The sequence below is a fragment of the Crinia signifera genome, chromosome 1 (assembly GCF_055691185.1).
Source record: "Crinia signifera chromosome 1, ASM5569118v1, whole genome shotgun sequence".
Taxonomy (NCBI): Eukaryota; Metazoa; Chordata; class Amphibia; order Anura; family Myobatrachidae; genus Crinia; species Crinia signifera.
Genome location: NC_139217.1, coordinates 430578910 through 430602815, shown reverse-complemented (window position 1 = coordinate 430602815; position 23906 = coordinate 430578910). Strand labels below are relative to the sequence as shown.

Genomic DNA, 23906 nt, shown 5'->3' with positions numbered 1-23906 from the left:
AATAATGCGCTGAAAGTCCTGTATCTTGAAAACAATCCAGGTATTATAAATCTCTTTGTCTGACAAGGAGTAGATTCCCATAGAACGCCTTGTTGTAAATTCCCAGCAGGGTAAGACAAGCATCTCATCATTATTCATAATATAACCAGAAGGGGCAATATTGCAATCTATTGATTACATTTAATCTAGGCTCCAGAGAGATGACAATAGGCAGTTTATTGCTGGATTATTGAAAAATGCTAATAGAGAGAAATAATGTAAAAAAAAAAAAACAACAACCTGCCTCTGATATTTTAATAAGTAATATAGTAGTATAATAGGACCTTTTCAATTTAAGACATTTAAGAGACACTTATTTATTTAAATGATATACTTTAAAAAAAAAATACATTTTAGCACAATATAAAGCCATTAAACAGCATAATTATAAACCAATATTTATTATAGTATCAATTAATAACTGATTGATGGGCTGGAGATATAGGTCATACAGTTGAAGGTATACAGTCGAGGTGCCGGGTGCCAGAGTGGCATATCTGCCCAGGGTCATCCTAGGCATTTGGCAGTGTCCATCTCCACAAATATAAAGGCCCATACACACTGGGCGATTTTGAGCTGAAAGCCGCTCAAAACACCAAATTTGAGCGTCTCTTAGCTCAAAGCCGCCCAGTGTGTATGGCCCGGCAATGAGTGGTGATGCGCGCTCCTGCATCATCGCAGGGAAAGCCAGCAAATGAGCAGCTTTGTGGACAACTATGCAAAGCCGTCCACACACAACCCAATCCCCCCTCCCCCCAACAGTGCCGGGCATTGGTAAAGCCGAACAGTGTGTATGCACTGAGCGGCTTTACCCCCCAGCGATGACAGCGGTCATCTCTGTCCATACACGCGGGGCATAATCGCCCAATGTGTATGGACCTTTACTTTTGGATAATGTGGGCCATGGTGCGGGAGGGGTCATTATTTGGGCCATAGAACTCCAATCTTAGTAAATTTACCCCTCTGTGTCTGACTAGAACACTCCTATCTGGCTTCCCCCAGGGGCGGATTAATCTGTGGGGTCACTGGACAACAAAATTGTGGGGGCCTCCACAGACACCAGTCACCCTAGGGGAGGCTGGTACCTGGGCAGCGGAGGTGGGCAGGGGGTCCCTGCAGCAGTCTGGGCAGTCAGTGGCGGGGTCCCTGCAACATATGAGAAGTCAGCGGCAGGGTCCCTGCAGCAGATGGGAACTAGTAGCGGTATTGGCTACTAGTTCCCATCCACAGCAGGGACCACACCGCTGACTGCCCAGCATGCTGCAAGGATCCCCTGCCTGCGCTGCCCAACCCCACTGCCCGAGCATGGGGCAACAGGAGCCCCACACCGTTGCGGGGGCCCCTTATGCGTGGGGGCCCCGGGGCGACCGCCTATCGCCTGTGCTTAATCCGCCTCTGCTTTCCCCCTACTCCTTTTTCTCGTCTATCCACCTTAAATACAGTGGTGAGACCGATCTTCCTCTCACTGTTCACCCTGACCTAGATATATGTCTTGTTGGCCACTTTGATTTTCCTTTGACCTTATTCCCTTCAACATTTTGAAAATCACTGAACTGCCCCTTTTTCTCAAGGATTCTATTCAAGCTTCTCATGTTCAACAACATCTTCCTTTCATACATCTTTTTACCGACAACTTTCTTCCTCTATGGTAACCACCTTGCTATCCAGCCTTCCTGTTGCTCCCCACTTATGGGATGCCCCCCTATAAGGGTAATAAAGTGGAAAGAGGTAAGGTAGTGGCTAATCAGCTACCGCCATTTTTGAAACACAGCCTTTAAAATGGCAGCTAGGAGCTGATTGCCTGGTACTTTATCATTCTCCACGATTTACCAATTCTTCCTGTCAATCAGACCTTCAATCCCCAACTCAAATCCAACCTCCTCATTGTAAGCTCTAACCTACTTGAGACTATTCTCAGCTGCGTGTTCTAAGTGCTCTATTTCCATGTCCACCCTGAGAACCAACAGCTCCTATTGTCTACGCATTGCCCTCGCCCTGTAGCCTGTAAGCCCTCATAGCATTGCTGTCTCTACCCTGTCAAGCTCATCTGTAATCTCTCTAGTCGTACTGTGCGTGATTTGTTGCTCTGTCTGCACTGCAGAGTTTTGTGGCGTCCTACAAATAAACAATGATTATGATTTATGTCTGTTTTGTTTGCATGTCTCTTGCAGCTAATATTTCAGCTTCACTTAGTTATGATGAAGGGGTGGATAACCTTGCATTCTGGACAGCGTTATTTTATTTTTAGAGATGACTAAAATGGTTTCTGCTTTGCCTTAGAATTAAATATTAGTCAGATGTAGCTGTGTCGTATTTCTTTAGAGCTAGCTGAAATAACCATGTTTCATATATTTATCTGTTTGCATCAAACAAGCACAAGCGAGGGACGATTAGGCATGAGAGGGGTTAAGACTCCTAGCTTTGTTTTCATGCTTGTCTTAGGGCAGAACTATATGGGGTGACCGGTCAATCATTTCAAGTGGCCAATTACAGTTGGAGGGCCCTCTTTTGGAGTCCCGCCTTGATTGTCACTGCTCTTTTGTTATGTGTGAGGCACAGTAGGGTTGGAGAGCACTGCATTTTTGTGGCTTTTTCGGACTTCTACATCATGGCGGGGAACCTACCCTCAAATCATTGGCGAGTTTGTCCTGCTCTGTGCAAGGGGACCTGTGCGTTGCTAGTGTATCAATATGCACATGTGATACAGCCTACAGTATAAATGTATCTCACTCCCATACAGTACCACCCCAATGCTTTCAAATAGTGAACATATATAAGCAGCACTATTTTTCTGGGAAAATACTGTAAGGGGGGGGGGGCTCTTTAAAAAAAAAAACTTTCCTGAGTCTATCCCCCTTGACCGCCTGTTGTTGAGATAGACTGCATGACTTTGAACAAGTTGTATGTGAGGATAAATTCCCTGCCAATCAATAGGGATAAAGGTGGAGGTCAAAGCAAGACTGCCCATCTAGCACTTTAATGCCAGGCTGTCAAGACTCTGCCGGGGGCAATACTATTAGTCCTGATGTCAGCGCCCCCTAGCCCTATTAGCTGCTATTATGGGATATTATGCTTTTCATGCCTAATCCCAGATAGGGGCCCATGTTTTCGCCCGATCAAGGGTCCATTTTCGACTGATAAAAACTGCCACAAATTGGATGCTGCGATAATGACCAATAATGGCAACATCTGCCCATTTTCATCGGACCAACTGGCATCGAAGCTATTTGTGTCTTACTATCTATTGCTAAAACTAGAAACACTACATTTATTCTGAGATTCTGAAGAGCCAATTAACTGAATGGATGAAAAGAATCCACTGATCGACCCCTATGGATTTGATACAATGAACCGAAAACAATAACAACATTGATGGGCATAACAAAAAAAGGAAACCCGGAAGGATGTCACTGTGACATTACACAAAATAGTATCTGTAGAGCAATATACATTTTAGGTGGAAAATACATTTTCCCTTTTTTGTAGACTGCATTATTTGACATTACTGTGTGTTTCATACTTTATCAGCCGCCTTTGATTTTCTAGCAATGAGCAAGGAGACGAGAGCAATGGAACTGCTGCCCAACTAGAGATCACATGCAGCCTGGGGCATGTGGTACTCATGGCATATTCGCCCCTATGCGCTGTCAATGCCAAGGTTTTCATGTGCTTTGAGGACACTGATGCTGCTGAGGATTTCCCCAATGCCACTTGCTCACAATAGTAAAATGTACAAGGAAATCGCAGTGAATAATAAAACGCATCACAAATAATTCATGTTTAGTCAGACAATCTTGTTGTATTTGCAGCCTTTTATAGCAGTCAATTGCTGCACCTGACTAACTCAGGATACCAGCAATGCTCGCTCCATTAGCCTCTCCCCAACCTTGCAAAGTTTCAAACAGGTACTGAAAACTCACTTATTCATCAACGCGTACCCTTCCGCTACATAACCTAGTCCTGAGGCTGGTCCTCCGACCCTTTGCCTCATGCCTCGACCATCTCTGCCTGCTTACAGCCACCTCCCACTGGCTTGCACCTCATGTAATCTGTCTGTCTTCCCTTCCTACTAGATTGCAAGCTCCTCAGAGCAGGGCCGTCTTCCCTCCTGTTGTCAAGGTCTCTTCCCTTCACATTTCCATCACAGCTCTCCCATACTCAAACACTCAACGACCATCTTCGTCCACATACTCATCTCCATCTTTGACCACCATCCCCTAGTAGTATGCTGATCAAGTCCTCACTAATTACATTTAAGCTGTAATGTGTATTGAAATGTGACACTATTTTTACCTGTACTCTATTTTTGTTATTTATTTACTGTAATGTTATGTTTGGTCTCCCTGTACAGTTCTTTTGCACGGTGCTGCAAAACGCTTGTGGCCTCCCTTATATTTATTTTATTATTATTGATTTACAGTTTCTTATATAGCGCAGCATATTCCGTTGTGCTTTACAACTGGAAGCAACAGTGATTAAACAAACTGGCTAAAAACAAGTAGGAGAGGTAGGAGGGCCCTGCTCACAAGCTTACAATCTATAGGGATAATATACAGCTTACTGAGAAGTGATGGGTGTGCTAGAACTGCAGGTGCAAAGGAATTGGTTTCCAACATAAAAAATTGCCTTCAAAATGGCAGTTTTATATTACACAATACACCAAAGAAATCAAACTGAATTATCTCATTTGATATTTGTACTTTTCTTTCTCCAAATCTATTTAATAAATGATGTAAGGCTTGCAACACCGCACTGGGATAGAGAGATTTGGGTTAAAACGCTGGGTTAGACAAGGAGGATGTCACTAAAATACAGATGGAGACATCCTCATCTAGCCCTTTATTAGGATTAAATGAGTAATGGGATTACTCTGTTAATCCCCTACTCTATTGTTCTACGTATTGTATTGCAGCTGAGAACAATAGTCCTTGGCTCAGCATGGCTATCCAGATACGGCTAGATGAGGCTGGCTCTGTCTGTAATTCACCTGTGCAATGCATATTGCATAAGTGTGCACTGCTACTAAAACCAACTGAGCAGGCAATTTGCATTAACCCTTTGAGTGCCAAGGGAATTTGTCAAAACAGGTGTGAAAATTGCCAAGCAAACATTTTCATTAACGCCTTGATTGCCAGCGTTGCTGTGAGAGTTCCTCAAAATATCCATTTAAAATGCCAACGTCGCACACAGGGACTGTTCTATTTTTTTGGGGTACGACATTTAACGGTACTTGTGTAATATCTGGGCGCCCGATTTTTTGATTGTATGCGATTTTAGCCAAAATTGCATGCGATGCGATTTTTCCATAGGAATCACTGTTAAATGGGCCCAAATGGCCCCCAGGCCCCCCAAAATGCCCCCCATTGTTTGTATGCCCCCTCATTGTTAACGCCAACGCACCATTAACGCCATCCCGAAGCGTGGCGAGTGCAGCGAGCCCGCGAGGGGCGGCGGTACGCGTCCTCCGACCTTTTCATACCCCCACTATCCACGTCAGTGTGGAATTGAATTTATATAGTGTGGCGAGCGCAGCGAGCCACCGAGGCCGAAGCGTGGCGAGCATAGCGAGCCCCGCGAGGGGACGCGCATTACTTCACAGGTATTAAACGGCCGCTCGCCTCGCTTCGGGCTCAGTGGCTCGCTGCGCTCGCCACACTATATAAAATCAACTCCACGCCGACGTGGATAGTGGGGGTATGAAAAGGTCGGAGGACGCGTACCACTGCGCTCGCCACGCTTCGGGATGGCGTTGATGGTGGGGTGGCGTTTACAATGAGGGGGCATACAAACAATGGGTGGGCCTTGGGGGGCATTTCACATTGACCCTAATGGTCTCAGGGATCATTTGGGACCATTTAACATTGGTTCCTAACTTCCTATGGGAAAATCGCATTGCATCGCATGCAATTTTGGCTAAAATCAGTTAAGGCATACAATCAAAAAATCGGGCGCCTAGATATTACAAAAGTACCCATTTAACTAAACTTCAATTAATTGACTTGGCTGTATTTGTATTTATTTATACTAAAAGTACAGATGCTGTGAGCGACGCTGGCATTTTTAGTGGATATTTTGAGGATCGCTCTCGGCAACGTTGGCACCCAAAGGGTTAAGCAGTTGTTAAGCAAGGTTTGACAATTACGGCAAAATGCTGGAAACTCAATGACTGTGGTCAAAACAAACAGAAGTCTAGTTGTGAGAGAAGAAAGAAAAGGCCGCCAGGCATCTCGATGTGTAAATGTACATGCAGCAAAAAAAAGAAAACTGCATTTTATCAGTTGAACAATTTATACAGTACATAGATCAAAGATAAAGGTGCAACCTGCCTCCTTGTTACTGTCAGTCTCTGTATAAAGAACAAAAAGAAAATGCAGGTGCACACTTTATATAATCACAATAATGATAAGAATAATACAACTCTGCATGATAACAGAGTCAATTTGAGGTGCTTTGCATAATTGGGCTCACAAACTGCAACCAGGAGACCTTACCTGGTGGCTGCCCCCTAACACCCCACTAGATGAACCCATTTCATCTGGTGGGTTGAACTCCAGGCCATTTGACCCAACAGATGAGGTCAACTAGTCGCAGCTGGTAGGCACATATTTTTATAAAAAATGAGTTCCTACCTGTCATTTTTCAGAAAAAAAAAGAGAAAATGACTCTTGTGCTTGCACAAATGTTCTATGCTCTAGACTAGACAATCCCAAAAAATCAGCAAGAGCAATTTACTGAACACTCATAGGGGGGTATTCAAACTGGGGTCACGGCTGTCAAACTTGCATGACAGCCGTGACCCTGTCCCGTTCTCGGTCTGCTTGACCGAGAAATCTCAGGCGGGATTAGATGTCCCGCCTGCAGAGGGGCGAGAAGGGGGCGTGGCCTTGAGCTGCGGCCGGGAAGAGGCGAACTGCAGCCGAAAGCTGGACACTTCCTGGCCGATCTCGGCAGAAGTAGCCCGACTGCTTGTGAAATCGCGCTCATTCTGCCGAAATCCCCTGTTCAATGCTGTTGAAGAAGACAGCATTGAATAGGGCCCGGCAGCCATCTCCCCTGTCGGGAGATGGTCGCCGGTGATTGAATACCCTCCTTAATCTCAGACATTTCTAAAAGCTACATATCCTAGTGAGTTCATATAAGTATGATTCTTTAATTTTCATAAATGTGTTTTTTTTATGTTAAGGTATTTTATGTGTATATGTTACATGTAGTGATCTGTGCCCAATATATCCAAGCCTTAGCTTATTTTATGGGTTTATCTTTTGATCAAGTACAAGCATCAACGGGATCACTACACTTCACCACTGTTTCTATTAATGCCCTCTTCCCCTAGATATTATTGTGCATTCTAGTTTGTCATGTTTGTTACTATTTTTCAAATTGTCTTGTGACCTTGTTTATTTTCTGTATAGTGGGTCAAGTGTTTATTTTACATTTGTTTGTCACTATGTGGTACTATGGGAGAGAATTATGTTTCCTACGATCATTTAAGCAACCAGCACCATGCTGAAAACCTTGAGGTTCCCCTCTGGGCTATGGTAGCCAGGGTACTTCAGGAGAATGAGGCTCCAGTGGTCTCAAGCACAATGGACAGGAGACTCCTCCTTTATACCAAAACTAAACATTTTAAAAATCAAAACTGAATATTCCACCAAAATCCGTAGTCATAACATCAACTAATATAAAATCACATTTTCTCATTGCTTGATCCTACGGGGGTCAAAATTTGAGAAAAAAATAACATCTGAAAGGCAACATCGGAATGAGGCTGTTTCCGATGAACTACGGATGAGGTCACCAATGTGGCTACATTTTTAGAGCATTAGGGAACAAAGAATTCATTTTTCTACTTGAGAATATTGTAATGTAATACAATTTGGAGATGGTGCACAGTGAGGGCATAATCCGAGCTTGTAATAATCGTTTTTAATATAAAACTTTTCTTTAAAAAAAACCCCACAAGATACAAATGATCTTGTTGACCCTGCAGCAGGGTCAACCAGAAGACATTCACTAATGATGTGCCCCCTCCAAAAGTGTGTAGGAACTTGCTGACGCATGGTCCTTTGCCTGCTGCATCGGCCGGCTACACATTGCCCCTTATTCAGATCTGATCGCAGTACAACTTTGTTCTCAAAAAGGGCAAAACCATGTGCACTTCAGGTGGGGCAGATGTAACATGTGCAGAGAGAGTTAGATTTGTGTGAGAGATTTTGTTTCTGTGCAGGGTAAATACTGGCTGCATTATTTTTACACTGCAATTTAGATTTCAGTTTCAACACACCATCCAAATGTAACTCTCTCTGCACATGTTACATCTGCCCCACCTGCAGTGCACATGTTTTTTTTCCCATTTTGAGAATCAATTTGTACTGCGATCAGATCTGAATAAGGGACATTGTTCTGATGTATAGTCAGCCTAAGCCGTGTATCTCTTGAGTAGAGGCCTATAGCTGAAGTCAGTCTGGGCTGATTCACACTAACCTGGGGGGTCCCATTGGGTCCCCAGCTGCTACACTGGAAACCAGCCTCTCCTGTGTATGGTGCAGCTAAGGGGGATCATTTGGGGAGAATCTTTATACCATCTTTGCTCGCATGGCATACACCAAATAACAAACCAAAATCTTAGAGCATAGCAACTGTTGATATAAACACATGACTGAAAAGCACAGTGAGGCAGAAGTTTAAAAACCCAACACACACAGAGTAAAAGTTAAACGAGGGCATACAGTATACTGTACAAAACAATCATTAAGGTTTTCTGTCAGTTGAGAACATATCTTTGGGTCAGATGTATCAAGCTTCAAAAAGTGATAAAATGGAGAGTGATCAACAGCCAGCCAATCAGCTCATAACCGCCTCGTTAAAAGCTCAGTTTGAAAAATAACTGATAGGAGCTGATTGGTTGTTTATCACTCTACACTTTATCACATTTTGAAGCTTGATACATGTGGCCCTTTGTCTACAACCTTGCGGGTGCGTACCAACGTGTTTTACAGTTTCGCTCATATAGAGATCTGCAAATCTAAAGCACCAAGGTAATTTGCTACTGCACATCATTTCTTATAGTGATATTTTTACAGACATAATATGATCCAGAAAAAAAAACCCACAGGAGTTCAAATTGAGTTGTTAGATCAACCAATAATTTATTTTCTGAATTAAATTTAGATGCATTTAACATTTAGCCACCGCTTTACAACAGCGAAACAAAAAATGATAATGGAATCCAATACTGTGTAACATGGTTAATTTCCTAGCTTCAAGCTAAATTCCATGCTAACCTAATATTGTTTCATAATGTTACATGCATTTGTCTCCAGAACATTAAAATGTATTACAGTTTGTTATGTACAAGGTGGGGGCAGAGAAAGGGCCTGATTCAAGTTCCTAAGGAAAGCACAAAAAGCAAGTAGCTCTTTTTCTGGAAGAAACCATGTAGCCATGCAGGGGGAACAAATACATTCATATATTTACTAAGCAGGGTAAACGCTGGCTGCTTTTGCATGTAGCACACAGATGTTATACAGCTTTTTTTTTAATCGTCACATGTTACATCTACCCCACCTGCATCGCAGCATTTGCTCAAGTGCTTGTTTTTTTTTCTTTACTTATAAAACATAAATCAAACCCAAAGTCTCTATGGAGAATAAGCTATGTAACCATAGTATATATAACATCTACTCATGCTAAAAAATGTGCCTAATATCCAATATAAATATGGCCCAATGCTACCTCTGTCCAGCCACAAAAGCTATTGAGAAATGCCAGCTGCAGTTGGTAGTTTTGTGGTGCTGCTCGCACTATCCACAGAAGACCTTTCCATCATGCTTTGTCCTCTACGATGTGTGGATACCTGCTGTGAGCTGAGGTTTCATATTTGATACAAGATGCACACCAATCAATGCTCAAACTCTCCAGCCTGACCCTTACACCCTGTGGCCAAGCCCACCTCAGATCATTGTGGCATTTCTTCCATTACATCTAAGCACCCAGACCTTCAGCTCTGCCAACAACACTCACTTCAACAGCTGCAGCTGAATGGCAGAGAACCATTTTTCATTTGTAACAAGTGACATCAAGTTTATCACTCGCCCCTTAGTACGAGATTCAGATGTAATTAAAGTTGCGATCACTGCTGCCTCTTTAGAAATAACAGTGTTAGCGCTATATGGTAATGAAGGGGTGGCCAAACCGGTCCTCGAGGTCTACCAATGGTCCACATTTTCCAAATCACCTAGCTGGTGCACAGCTGTAGTCATTACTAACTGTCCCATTTTCAAACCTGCTGCATTCATTCCTACTATAGATCAACAGGTGGCCTGAAAGACATGAACTGTTGGTAGATTTTGAGGACAGGTTTGGCCACCCTTGTGGTAATGCATGCAGGCATCTATTATGAGGATTCCTGCCAGCTACAGTAGGACGCAGGCATCGAATCACTGATCAGCATGCGGCACCCACAACCTCTGTTACCTCCAGTACATTGCAGAACTGGTCCTGTGCATCTGCAAAGTACCAAACATCTATGAAAGCAGATCCAACGGAATCTGAATGAAGGCCAATGTTTACGGTAGGGTGTGAAGTCTTCATTATGGCACCCTGCTCCTTGTAAAATCCTTGCAGTTCCTCCTTCCTGCCTGGGGTGTCACTCTCTGCTGTGGTGTTTCTACAACAGTCTGGTTTGTATCTCAACATTGAGACACAAACCAGACTGTGGGCAACAGGTGAAAAAAGAAGATAACTAGGTTATCTTAGTGGAGGCGCAGTACAAAAAATGGGGGTGTCACTCCCCAATATAGACAAACAGAAGAAGATATGGAGGTGACTGCGCTAATGAACAAATTATGATATGGTTCTCAAATCAATATTAAGGGTATTTAATATACAATTTATAGCATACAATGTACAATACAAATTGGATTAATGATTTAAAAAGATTTAGAATTTTTTAAAATTGAGGGAGGGAAGGGGGAAAGAGGGAGGATATCAGGGGTGACTTGACTGGTTTAATGGTACCGTATTTTTGGGCCAGTTGGTTAAGTGGTAGTCCTTTTCCATTTAGGGTAACACCTCACTGTTGTTTGGTAGAATTGGTGGCTCCGATTAACCCCGTGGGCTGTCCCAATGGAGGTGCAAGATCTCCTGCAGATTCTGTAGCCCAATAGATGGTATGGGGTATCTCTGGGTGTTTGTAGATCCCAGGAGGAGTTTTGAGTCCAACAAGCCAAAATTTCTTCAGAGGTTTAAACAGTTTTGTAGCGGAATTGGAGAGATGGATCCAGTCAGTCAGCCCCAGGTGATTCACCAACGCGTTTCGCTCCTATAGGGAGCTTTTTCAAGGTGTGTGACCCAGACTGTTCTTGAAGCAGCACAGCAGACAGCGACACACCAGGCAGGAAGGAGGAACTACAAGGATTTAACAAGAAGCACGGTGTTGGAATGAACACTAGATTCATTATTATATAGACAGTTTCTAGGTCGAACCCATAAGGCAGACCTTTTGACCTTGTTGACCTTTTAAACCTGTCGACATATTGCATATTGGCCTTTTTTCATATTCACCTTTTGACCCTGTCAACCCATTGCATGTCGAACTTCTGACATAGACCTAATAACTGTCTATTTACACACTGTAGATCATGTAGCGCCATGTAGGGACACTGCTAAATTCAATATACTTAAATGCAATGCGTGATTGGTAATATGTGTATTGCGAATGAAGTTGATTTGTGCATTCATATTAGTAGCCATGATATAAATACACTTATGAACAGGCAATGGGGGAAATGTACTAAGGTCCTGCAATACAGCTGATCCTGGGTATGAATTGATATCCCAACATCGGCCGTATTTCGGGACAAATACGGGAAAAGGCAAATTTACTAATCTGTCATATTTCCCAGATTCGTATTTTCCAATGGCGTAACCGGTTGCAATCATTCGTATTTGTATTTGGCGGCCGTATTTACGGTAACCGTACACACATACGAAGTGGCAGCATTGCACTGATCACTGAAATTTGTGCAATGCTGCCCTGAGTAATTTTTTTTTTTTAATACAGCTGTAGTAAAAAAATTGCTGTGGGGTCCCCCCACAGCTATAATCAGTCCGGGACTCAAAGAACCGGTACCGTTTTTACAAATTCAGGGGCTAAAAGTTGGGGGTTCCCAGGATTTCTAAAACCAGCACCAGGCTCAAGGGCTGGTCCTGGTTCCCAAAATATAGGGGACAAAAATGAATAGTGGTCCCCTGAATTTTCACAACCAGCACCGGGTCCAAACAGGACAAAACAAATAGTGGGGAAAAAAAACAACATATACACATAAGAAAACTACTATCATTCATACATATACTTACCTATGGATTCCAACAATGGCCCATCCCCTTCTCCAGTAGAAATCCAATGTGGAAGGAAATAATACTTAACGCGGCCTCTGGCGTAGTTTGCATCCTCTTCAGTCCGTAGTAGGCATCTGCTGTGTTGAAAATAAGAAAGCGCCCACCCGGACCATGCACTGGACTAACCGCAAATGTTTGTTTACATTTGCGGGTCCTCTTCCGAACTGGGGGATTGGCCGTCCCCCAGTCAACCAGCAGTGGAGGCCCGGGGTTATTTGTTTTTGGTTTGGTAATGGTTTAAATGTGTACTACATGCATTTCTAAACTTAACCCCTTTGTTCTATACAATTTTCAACCGATTGTTAAAATCATGTGCAAATTGGGATAAGGCGTGTGACCATGTTATTGACAGGAGTGGTCATGTAACCGTGAGGCTTGGCCACACCCTGGGTGCATGCTCAGGACTGTGCCCTATGATGCTTTCCTTTGGCGTTTCTAACACCATATAATGCTGTGCACACCAGCATCTGCTTGCGCCACTAGTTATCTCATGTTGGGACCATTCAGTGGCAGCGGGACACAGTCAGCAATGAATGACTGTCCCACTGAAATCCGAGTGGTTGGGAGGTATGCTTAACTATAGTGGGTGGCGGAGCTGCTGAGCAAGTAGAAGCTATAAAGACTTCACTACAGAATGTATACAAATGCGTACAGACTGGACACCGGCTATACTAGCAAAAATCATCATATACTATAATGGACACTTAAGGTATGTTTCTAAGTGGAACGCAGGGTCTGCATTTTATGCCAGGTGCACATTTGTGACTTTATGAAAAGGGCACTACAATGTGTGTGAATGTTTCTGCGTCTCTGTACACAACCTCTTTCTGTAACGCTCATAACTGCTGTCCTGGGGAAAGGGGCATAAATACAGACACCAGAAACACCGACATACATGACCGTGTCGCTGTGAGTTATTAGTGTGAAGTCCAGAGAGACGTACATATTGAATAGGGTAAAAAAAAGAGCGAGAGAGAGAGAGATGGATAAATAGATAGATACAAACACACACCACACACACACAAACACACCACACCGTATATGTAGAAGACATATGTTTGTTGGCTTAGGTAAAACTTATTGCTACATGTTGGACTAACATTTTCCAACATTTAATAGAATACAGGTGGAGAGTAATCTGTGTGCAAACTGCATGAGTTGTTCTATATATATAAATAGAAGATCTACTGCCCGCAATGGTATACTCCAGTTGACGTATCGCTATACAAACAAGTAAATACTTGTGGGTATCTTTTGCATTAAGCAAATGGTGAGGTCATGCACACCCATAAACTATTTACATACATAAACAAAAAAATGAGGAATGAGCAGAAGAGAAAAAGAAAAATCTTGATACGTGACCTTCATCTTCCAGCATTGTGTTCTCTGCATCCATCCACCTGAGAGACTTATAAATGAAAAGCGATGCCAAAGAATTCCCTGCCCATATGTGTAGACCTCGCTTATTACTTAAATCCTGCTGTTCCCATGGATTTCTTGGCTGTTGTACGTCTTCAGTTTTGCGATAATGTCGATATACTGCAGAGATTACGGGAAATATTTCTGACCCGCTAAAGGGACGCGAAGTGGCGGGCAGACTGTGGGTAGGTAATTAACTCATCCTTCCTGGGGGAGAAGTGGCAGACTGAATAGGTAATCAGCATATCTAACTGGCTCTTCCCACAACTACCGCACAGAGGGAGCCTCATTTGGGAAGTCGTTATTGTTGAGAAATGTATATCCAGATTAATTAAACCGTTTCATTGTTTAGTAATTAGCTGTTCAAAGTAGTACATCTTTCCTTTAGAGGGAAGAAATGCTAATCTTTTTGATAAGACATGTTGATCTCACCCCGTTCATTATTAATGCACTTTTAATAGGTGTCTATTAAGAAAAACAGAACTGCTATGCGCTGTGTGTATATTATCAACAAGGGAATGGAAGGATTAATTATAAGTGAGATTATGAACTGCTGGCAAATTGCAAGGTGGCAATGCTAAATAATCAGAGGTGGCCAAAACATTTCAAATGATGCTAAAATCACACCCTTGGATAGAACATGTACACTATAGGGTTTAAGACAAAAAATAACCCTATTTATGTGTTTTATGCCTTTAATACACTTTATTTTCGCTTCATGATTTTTTTATTTGTTTCACCTATTTCCCTTCCAATTATAACAAAATGAGGGGAATGTAGAAGTAATCACTCACGAGCAGGGCCCTTTACCCTCATTGGCTACTCCTTTGGTTACGAAGACGGGTATCCTATCAGCCCTGACTATTTTTGGAACAAAAACAGACTAACGTCACGATTTTAGTCTAACGGTGAGTATTGCATTATCCTATTATAGCCTGGCTTTTTTTGGGACGAAAAATGTGCCGCGATGCTGTGGGTGGGTATTCAATCCGGGATTCCTACTGTCGGAACCTCCCGACAGTCGGAATCCTGGGCTGTTTTCGGTTCGACAGCTGGAACCTTGAATCGGAAAGTCCGTGGATTGTGGCAAACTCATCCGTTTTGTCAAAAAAAAAAAAAGGCAGCAGATTCGACAATCTACGTCCGTTTCCAACAATACAGACTCGCCTCCACAGGTAGGCAGTTCTGTAGCAGGCGAGTCCCGGCTGGGATTGAATACCTTAACTGACGATATTACCACTGTTAGAAATATCGCCAGACATTGACTATCCCCCTTAATCCGTGAAAAGTCCCAGGACCCATGTATTATTGCGGGTCTGAAGTGCTGCTCATCATGGCTTATGCTTAGATGCACATGAAGCATAATACTCCATACGTGCCAGCATCGGGGGAATAGGACGCCACATCGGGGCCATCCTAGACTATCTACTACTCCATTCTCCCTACAACTGCACCTACTGTAACCCTTTGTTTCATTTGTCTACAGCAGGGCTGGGCAACACCGGCCCTCCAGATGTTGATGAACTACACATCCCAGGATGCTTTGCATTAGTTTTGCTATGTGGTCATGCTGAAACTGATGCAATGCATGCTGGGATGTGTAGTTCATCAACATCTGGAGGGCCGGTGTTGCCCAGCCCTGGTCTACAGTATGTCCTTTACTAGACGCCACAGATCCCTTCTGGCACCTGATAAAGGATAATAATAAGAATTCTAGAGGTGTAATAACGTGTATGGTCGGGGGGGGGAGGTAGGATTACTAATTTAGAGAGGATGTACAGAATCTATAGGACTGCTAAATCTAATATGGCCCTGTATAAGAAGCTTGGTTTCTCATGGAACCACACTAGGGTGAGCAATACTTGCCATATTTTATTAAATATTCAACACACCATATAGGTCATGAAACTGATCATATACATGACGAGTTCTAGACCTCAGCAATTACACGTGAGTCAGGGTTACTTGAAAACTAAAATTTGCTTGTAAGTGTAATAAGCTAATTCTAAGCCTCGTTTTTGTTCGTTCTGGAGAGGAAATGCTCCATAATATGCCAGAGAGCGATCTACATCCTAAAACAGAATTAACAGCTCCCAAAAGATGAGGACTGATGAAACTTGTCATTATTAGTGATTCATAAAAATTCAGAGGCTGCATCGCTGCTCATGCTGAATACCTTAAAGCAAGATTAAAATTATTACAAGTCTGATTCAATATGAGCTGCATTATTACATTTCCATCTTGGCATAATCTAACAGAAAGTGTAAATGATGGAATTTATTCTACAAAGCACACCCTAGTTTATGATGATATGAAGGAACACCTCAGGGGGCTTCATATCAATATTTTAATTTTACCAAAAAAATAAAATAAAAAGATAAAGGGGAATGAAAGAAATATCTTTATTTTGTACTAAAATGATCATGCTAATTTATCAAACCTTCTAAAGAGAAAAAAGTGCAGGAGTTTGTCAATAGCGACCTGATTCTAGCAATCACTTTATAGAATGCTCTAAACAAACCACAGCTAGATCATGATTGGTTGCTATACTCCGTTTTAGATTTCTGTATAATTTGAGTTAAGCTGGCTATTCACTAGTGTGATTTTCCCCCGATTTCACTGATTCTAACGCATCGGGAAGAGAAATCGGGTGAAATAGGTCAAATCACATGTGTTTTTGAGCCCCTAGATTTCAAGTGCTGCATGTAGGATCTGTCGGATCGGGCAGCCTCGCGGTGGTTCAAAGGGGATCACCTGCAACTTCTCCCTTCAAAAGAAGTCCTAAGGGGTCCTTTACACCCTCAACCCAAGGAACAGGACTAAAGTAAAGCTATAGAAATCATTAGTTTATCTATTCAGAATAAATAAATAGGTCTTCAGTCAGAAGAAATAAATCATTTTTTTTTTTCTGAATGTGGTTGGTATTTAACTAGCCTTACTAATAGCTGGGTCCTCTTTTATAACCGGCTGTAAGATCTTTATTATTTCCTTTACTATATCAAAAACATGAAACAAAAGTAAAAGCAAAAAAAAAAAAGTACTGTAACTTATAAATAATACAAGCAATGAGGGCTGCATTAATACATGAATTTCATTGTGTTGGTAAGATAATTGATCAATTGTTAAAAATCACTTATGCGTTCTTATTTTTGTTGCACATACGTCGACATAAATGAAATATCTGAAAATAAATTGCTCAAATTCAGTAAATGGAGAAGAAAATAAAATAGAAATAATATTTTTGCAGACGCGGTTCAGTACAATCTGACGTCTGCCAACACAGCTGATCGCAAAGATAATTTGTAACTATTTTTGACCTGAACTCTGCCAGTTTTCGCAAATATGTTCCGGATCAGATCAGTTACATATTAGTTGGGTTCCAGCAATATTCAACACGAGCCACAAGGTTGCGAGATGTTTGTTTACTACAAAATTAATTCTAGCCCTTGATACGCCAAGTGGTGCGGTTATGGTTCATAAACCCTGAATTGCAAACCTGTCTTTTCATCATCGCTTTCCAAAAGGTAACACTTGCCAAAAACTCCAGAAGCAATAAACATCATTAACATTATAAAGCAAAATCCAGGGCACAGCTTTTGTTTGACAAAGGCATCCATGAGCTGGAAACAAAAAGTTATACATACCTGTATGTGCGGAAAGAGGCGAGTGGGGTCGCGGAAGAGCCGGAGACTGACTGCTGCCAATTAAACTCTTCCTGTTACTTGTCCTACAACTAAGAAGTAAAATAAATATTTTAAGAATTGTGTTGAAATAAAAATAATATTAAATGTATTAAATTGGTTATTCAGCATTATAGACTGAGTATCTGTATCCAGGTCCAAAAGCAGGATTTATAAGAGGGAGCATGGCCAAACATGGCAGGGGAGAGGCTTAAATCGTGTATCGCAGCAGGCGGAAGTGGTACATGGGGAACAATGTAGTCTGTTGGGAGGGGTTCTGTGTATTAAGACCCCAACCCCCTGAATGAGCAACTGGTACCGTACCCAAACAAATGTGATCCATTTGGAGTCACACAACATCAATGGCTGGTGAATTGTCACCTTGTTTAAAGAAATTCCCACCATGGCTGCACATCAGCGGTCAAGACAAATAAATGGAACTTTAACCCTTTAATTGCCAACATCTCTGTGAGATTTGCAAAAATATGTGCTAAAAAATGCCGGCTTCGCTCAGATTTGTTATATAAATTCAAATAAAAAATGTGAGAAAAAAAATATGATTATATTTCCTATATAAACATTACAGGTCATTGTGGTGAATAAAATGGTTTGCTTGGCAAATTTTCACACCTATTTTTGACAAATTCACTTGGCACTCAAAGGGTTAAAACTCCTTAAACTCCAAAGTATCGCAGGAAATGATCATAATGATGCAGACCTTCGACTTGGCGACCTTCAGTTTGAGGACAATTGCTCATATTTATTATAATTACTGTAGATTGGCTTTTACGCTGGGGCGCAAAGACAAACGCTACCAGTCTGACCAGTCCACCGTGAGGACAGCGCTCCCCAGCACATCTTGTATACGTGCACGTTTAAACAAATGTATTCCTGAAGGTATGTACTAGAGCCATCTCTTATGGGCAATAAGCAGCGAGATACATTGTCATATGGCATTTTAGAGTAGACCACAGATATTTCATGCGCCATTTAATTCTTCTGCATTTATACACATTAACAGTAATGCAGAGCAGCGACTTATCAAAACTGTGATGATACAGTAATTAAAGATTTAATTGTTGAGAAACATCTCACATCTGTGTCTTTTTATTAATGGGGAAAAACAGTGTGTACCAAACAAACATATCAAGTTATCAAACATATTGTTTATCATCATTAATTCTGCGCGGCAGCTCCCAGCTGTGGGTAGAGTTACAGGACACACTAAATCACAAACAAAGACGCTTCAACATATTTCAGTCTGGTAACGACTAGGGAATATGTATAACACACATTTTTTTTTTCATCAAATAGAGGCCAAGCATACAGGAGGTGTAAGGCAGGCCCAATTCAATCCAATATATATTATTCCCTAATTATGTATGGATAAGCAGAGAGCGTGACATCATTCATAGCAGTCTCTGAGCGGTGTGTAGTCTCTGTACCCAAAACATAGAAAAAAAACTCAAAACCCTTTTGAGAAAAGGTAAAAAAATAAAAAAAAATCCACAAACTGTTTCCCAGGTACAACCAATAGCTTTGGAGGTTACAGAACACAATGTGAACCCTGTGCCACCGTAATACAAAGTGTGTGGGCAACACTGTGGCACATTGGTTAGCATTACTGGGGTGAGTTTGGATACCAGCTAGGAATCTAAACATCAATTTAGCAGGGGCTCATTTAAAACACAAATATTTTATCTGTAATGAACAATTGAATTTTGATGCTATGTGTATTGTGTTTTTTTTTACAATAATTGTCCAGACTTTCCATCCTGTCAGATTGATACCTGACACGATCTGATTGACTAATAATTTAAAATAATGATTGTGGGCGCCAGTGCTGGCTAAGGCTGAGCGCCAGAGTCAGCCACGGCACGTCTATGAAACCCGCTGCCTGTCTCTCAACTACTGTACACAGAGTCAGCTATTGGCTGCAGTGTACAGAATAGGAGGCCGGGTGGGTGGGGGTGGCCAGGGACGTCGGAGGGGGAAGCAGCAGTGTCTTCTGGGCTATCTGCCTATCTCCTGCTGCTTCCCCGTTATGCATGTGATGTCACATGCTGATGAGGAGCCGGGAAGCCAGCAGTGAGAGGGAGCACATGGATAGCCCCACCGCCCACCCAGTCCAGTACTCACAATTATTATTATTATTATTATTATTTATTATTATTATTTAAAATAAATATATGTATATAATATATATGTATGTGGGGGGGGTTTCCACAAACTTTTTGGCAGGGGGAGCAAAATTAAACAGTGGCGTAAAAGTTACGCCACTGTTTCCATCCCAATCCTTGAGTGTGGTTGAGCAAACGGAGGCACTGGCCACGTTTAAATATTCTAAAGGCTCAAAACAGCCATTTTGAAAATCGAATAGTGTGTATGCCCCAGCGACCCCTGACTAGCGATGATGCGCACTCTCACATCATTGCTAGTGAGGTGGGCCGTCTGCTGGTTTTACCAGCATGTCTAGCAATGATGGCTGTTTTTTCAGCCTTCATCGCTAGTTGTGTACGGCCGCCTGGACTTTTCAGCCCAGCTGACCACCCGCACCCTCCCCTGCTCAAAGTCACCCCGCCCCAACGCCGCTTCTACTCCACTCCTCTGCCCGGCCACACAGTCTGGTGGGATGCCTCATCCCCAGCAGAACGTTCTACCTCCCGGTGGACTGGCCGCTCCCTCTCCCTGCTTCACTGTGTGGAGCATACATACGCCACTTGCCACAAATGAATTCATTTTAAGGCAGTAATATATATATATTACTAGAACCACCAGCCACCAATATAATTTATAAGCCAGTAATATATACATTGCTGGCACACACCAGTAAGTAAGTATGTATATATGACTGGCACCACCGGCCACCAATGCATATTTTTTATGGTGGTAATGTATACAAAGCAGGCGCAGGCCAGCCATGTATACGTTACCGCCACCACTGTACATTTTATTTAGGGTTACCATTGAATGTACGGGAACAGGCAGAGTCCGGCAGCAGCGCCAACATTAGTTAGTTAGAGACAGGCTGTGTGTGTGAGCATGGCGCCGGGAGAGATACAGTAGCTGGCCCGACGAGCAGGTCTGTTGCTATTTTGCTCCCAGCTGCGCAATGCTTTCAGGCCGACTGTCTGGCTGCCACCACTCTCGCCACTTTCACCGCTCTTAAAACAGCTCAGTGTGCAGTGGCGTAACTAAAAATTTAGCTACACCATGCCAAAAAGTTTCCCCAGCATGTGACGTGAAGACGTCACGCAGAACGGAGAAGCTGAAGCAGGAGAGAGGAAGAGACCAGCATACACTGCTGCTTCCCTTGGCTCCGACTTATCCCAGGCCCCCTAGCATGCCCATCCGCCTGCCCATCCTGTACACAGTAGACAATAGCCGGCAGTCAATTGAATCAGTGGGGAAATCTGTCATCTCTGCCATGGCCCCACCCGCGCCGCAGCTGACTCGCCTCCATTGCTCAGTCAGTGGGCTGCTGCAGGCAGCAGCATGTCAGTGGGTCGAGCGGGTGCCGGCGCCCACACAGACCCTGCTGCTTGCCCCCCCAAGTGGCTGCTGGGGCTACCTTACAGTAGTTACGCCACTGTCAGTGTGTACGCACTACTTTGGTGACAGCTATATCTAGCAGAGATTTTGGCAAAGTCTTTTGAAATGAAAATCCCCTATTTTGTATGGGCCTAAAGAGCATATGTACTATTTTCCTCAAAATTTGTGGAACTATATAGATTTTATTATTTTCATTTCTATTTAACTATTAAATCCAAATCTATTTAATAACTATGCTCACCATCACAATCAATAAAAATTTATAGCATATACGACTAAACAGTTTTCACTAGATAACTTTGGCTTTCTTGGTATACACAAAATATACGTCTGCTCTGCACCAATTATTAGGATAGATATGCTATTAAAGTCTGTGTTTCACATTGTATTTGCAGTAATTGAATATTTTTATTTTAAATAATGATATTCTTTAATAACACAATGTGCTGCCCCAGTGCACTGGTTATTTGATTCTGATAGACTTTATGTTGACGCTTTAATGCTGGTGTCTAGAAGAGGTACATTTGCAACTCAAAATGCATAATTTAAGTGATTCCAATATAGCGTGTCAAACTAGTGTGAATAAACAAATAACTCGGAGGAAAAGCTGGTTTTGCATGGCCTAGACTTAATAATCTATAGTGCCACTTGCAATGAAGACAGATAGCGCTTGTAAATCTCACATGAAACTTGGGAGAACAGCTTGCAGACATTAGTTATACCCAGCAGAATTGGTCATGAAATGAGTCTTCATATACCATATGGATGCAAGAAAAGATTAAAAGCGATTCTTGTTTTTCTTTTAATATATGTACTTGTATGCTGATGGAAGAGGGAAACGGCTCTTTGTGTCATAGGTTATTCCAAATAAAACAGGTCACCGCTGTTGCGCTGTAAATTTTCATTTGAGCTTATGTTTTTCTGCGTTTCTGAAATCAAACTAACGAGAGAATCTTCATAGTTGCTAGTGTGAATTATTATTGTTCGCTTATATAGCACCAACAATGTATACAGCGCTGTACAGAGAATAGAAGTCATTGTTCAGTCCCTGCCTCATAGGAGCTGGTATCTGGTCAGATGGTCAACCGGAAATAAGTCAACATTTATCCTGCTAAAGCGGTTTACACACGCTTAGATTTTCCCTGTTTTCGATTCGATTTTGCTTATAGAAGCAAAATCAAATCCACATCGAATGGTTTTTAGGACACTTTCGATCTGCATTCGATTCGATGCGTGCTCCCGTTTTCTCAAAAACGATTAGAAAAATCTACTGTGCAGCCAAGGAAATACAGAAGTACAATGCAGGGCAGCAGAAGAAGAAACGGGAGCCTCCTGCAGTAGGCGGGAGTGCAGGCAACCATGCTATACTAGTAAGCCCAAGGCTAGTCTGCTACCTTGTGATTGCCTCTGTGTTTGTGCATGTGTGAGAGAAAGATATGTAGTTTCACACGCTGCCAACAGATGGCACTAGTCTATATATATGATGCTCCACTCTATCATCCATATGTTGGACCGGGGATGGGGGGGGGGGGGGGGGGGGCAGTGGCTCCCAAACTCAGTCACAGGTCACATTTGCCAGTGTGTGGAGAGTTATAAGGTTTAGGGTATTAAGGTCAGTTTGGGGATGAGGAATAGGGTCAGACTATTAAGGATGGGATATAGTAGTTGGTTTGGCAGTTCAGTTAAGGTATTAGGGTTAGAGCTTATGATTAGAGATTGTGTGACCAAAATGGCCTAGTTCTAGGCGGGGCTCCAGGTTTTTTTTTGGGGGGGGGGGGGGAGGGGAGGGGGAATGTGGCAGAGTATTACTCACAAACTTAAAGATAACTATGTGAATGGCATTCTTGTTGAATTTAAAGGTTCAACAAGGATGAAGCTGGCAAATGGCAGGTTTTGAACTTCTAAGGCACCACCTCCATGCTTTCACCTGAGGTTCTGGAGAGTGGGTGTTGGTGTGTGGGAGGTGGTGAGAGCAGGATACAACTCACTGTGCTAAGCAAACACAGACCTGCTCAATCACACTAGGCCCAGACCAACAAGGGACTCCCCTCAATCACTCCCATCCCCAGTCACCCCCCGTCACCAACCACCTGTCATCAAGTTATGTGGGATCATCACTACACCAGGAGCTATGCAGGAGGGGGGCGCATTAGCAACACCAGGTCCCCATTATTATAAATAACAGATGGAACTATAGAGTACGGGTGGCCTTGAACTCCCTCTCAGATCAGGAGGTGGTTTGGCTTTTTAATCTGAACCTCACATTCCTCCTTAACCTATATGAGAAGGTGAGAGATGATTTTTGACTTCTTGCAGGCAGTAATCCCTCTAAGGACCAGGACATAGCTCATTCCATGTAGCCATTGTTGATGCCAAAATGTGACCATCTAATTTATTTTTGTTTAAAAAGTAGCCAAATTGGATGGGTTTGACATCGGATCCAATGGCTTTTAGTTAAATTTTTTGCAGAGGCTCAGACCAAAATGAATATCACTAATAATGGCACTGTGCTTAACTATTGTGCTTCTGCAAAATATTCCCAGTCAAATCAGAGTTGTGTTGCAGGTCCGACCTACGACACAGGCTGTCTTCCTGCAGCGGGGAATGGGATAGCATGCGACAAATCACATCCAAAAGGACTGCATGCAATATATCGCATGCAATCCTGCCGCCCGGGTTCTACTGAATTCTTATGCGACTTTTGCTTCTGAGTAGTCTTTACACTGTAAATAAAAGATATATATATATATATATAATATTTATACAGTACTAATTCCAAAGTACTCAGCCTGTTATAGACAATTATAAACATAG

The 23906-nt window shown here is 42.5% G+C and overlaps 1 protein-coding gene across 9 annotated transcripts in view; it reads right to left on the bottom strand.

Moving 5' to 3' along the window:
• MAST4 (microtubule associated serine/threonine kinase family member 4) overlaps positions 1 to 23906 on the bottom strand; it is a 510888-nt gene that overhangs the window by 99598 nt on the left and 387384 nt on the right. For all 9 annotated transcript variants that reach the window (XM_083152444.1, XM_083152461.1, XM_083152453.1 and 6 more), the window contains one exon: positions 17505 to 17593. In XM_083152444.1, coding sequence (XP_083008570.1) covers positions 17505 to 17593 — 89 coding nt within the window. The remainder of the gene's footprint in view (positions 1 to 17504; positions 17594 to 23906) is intronic.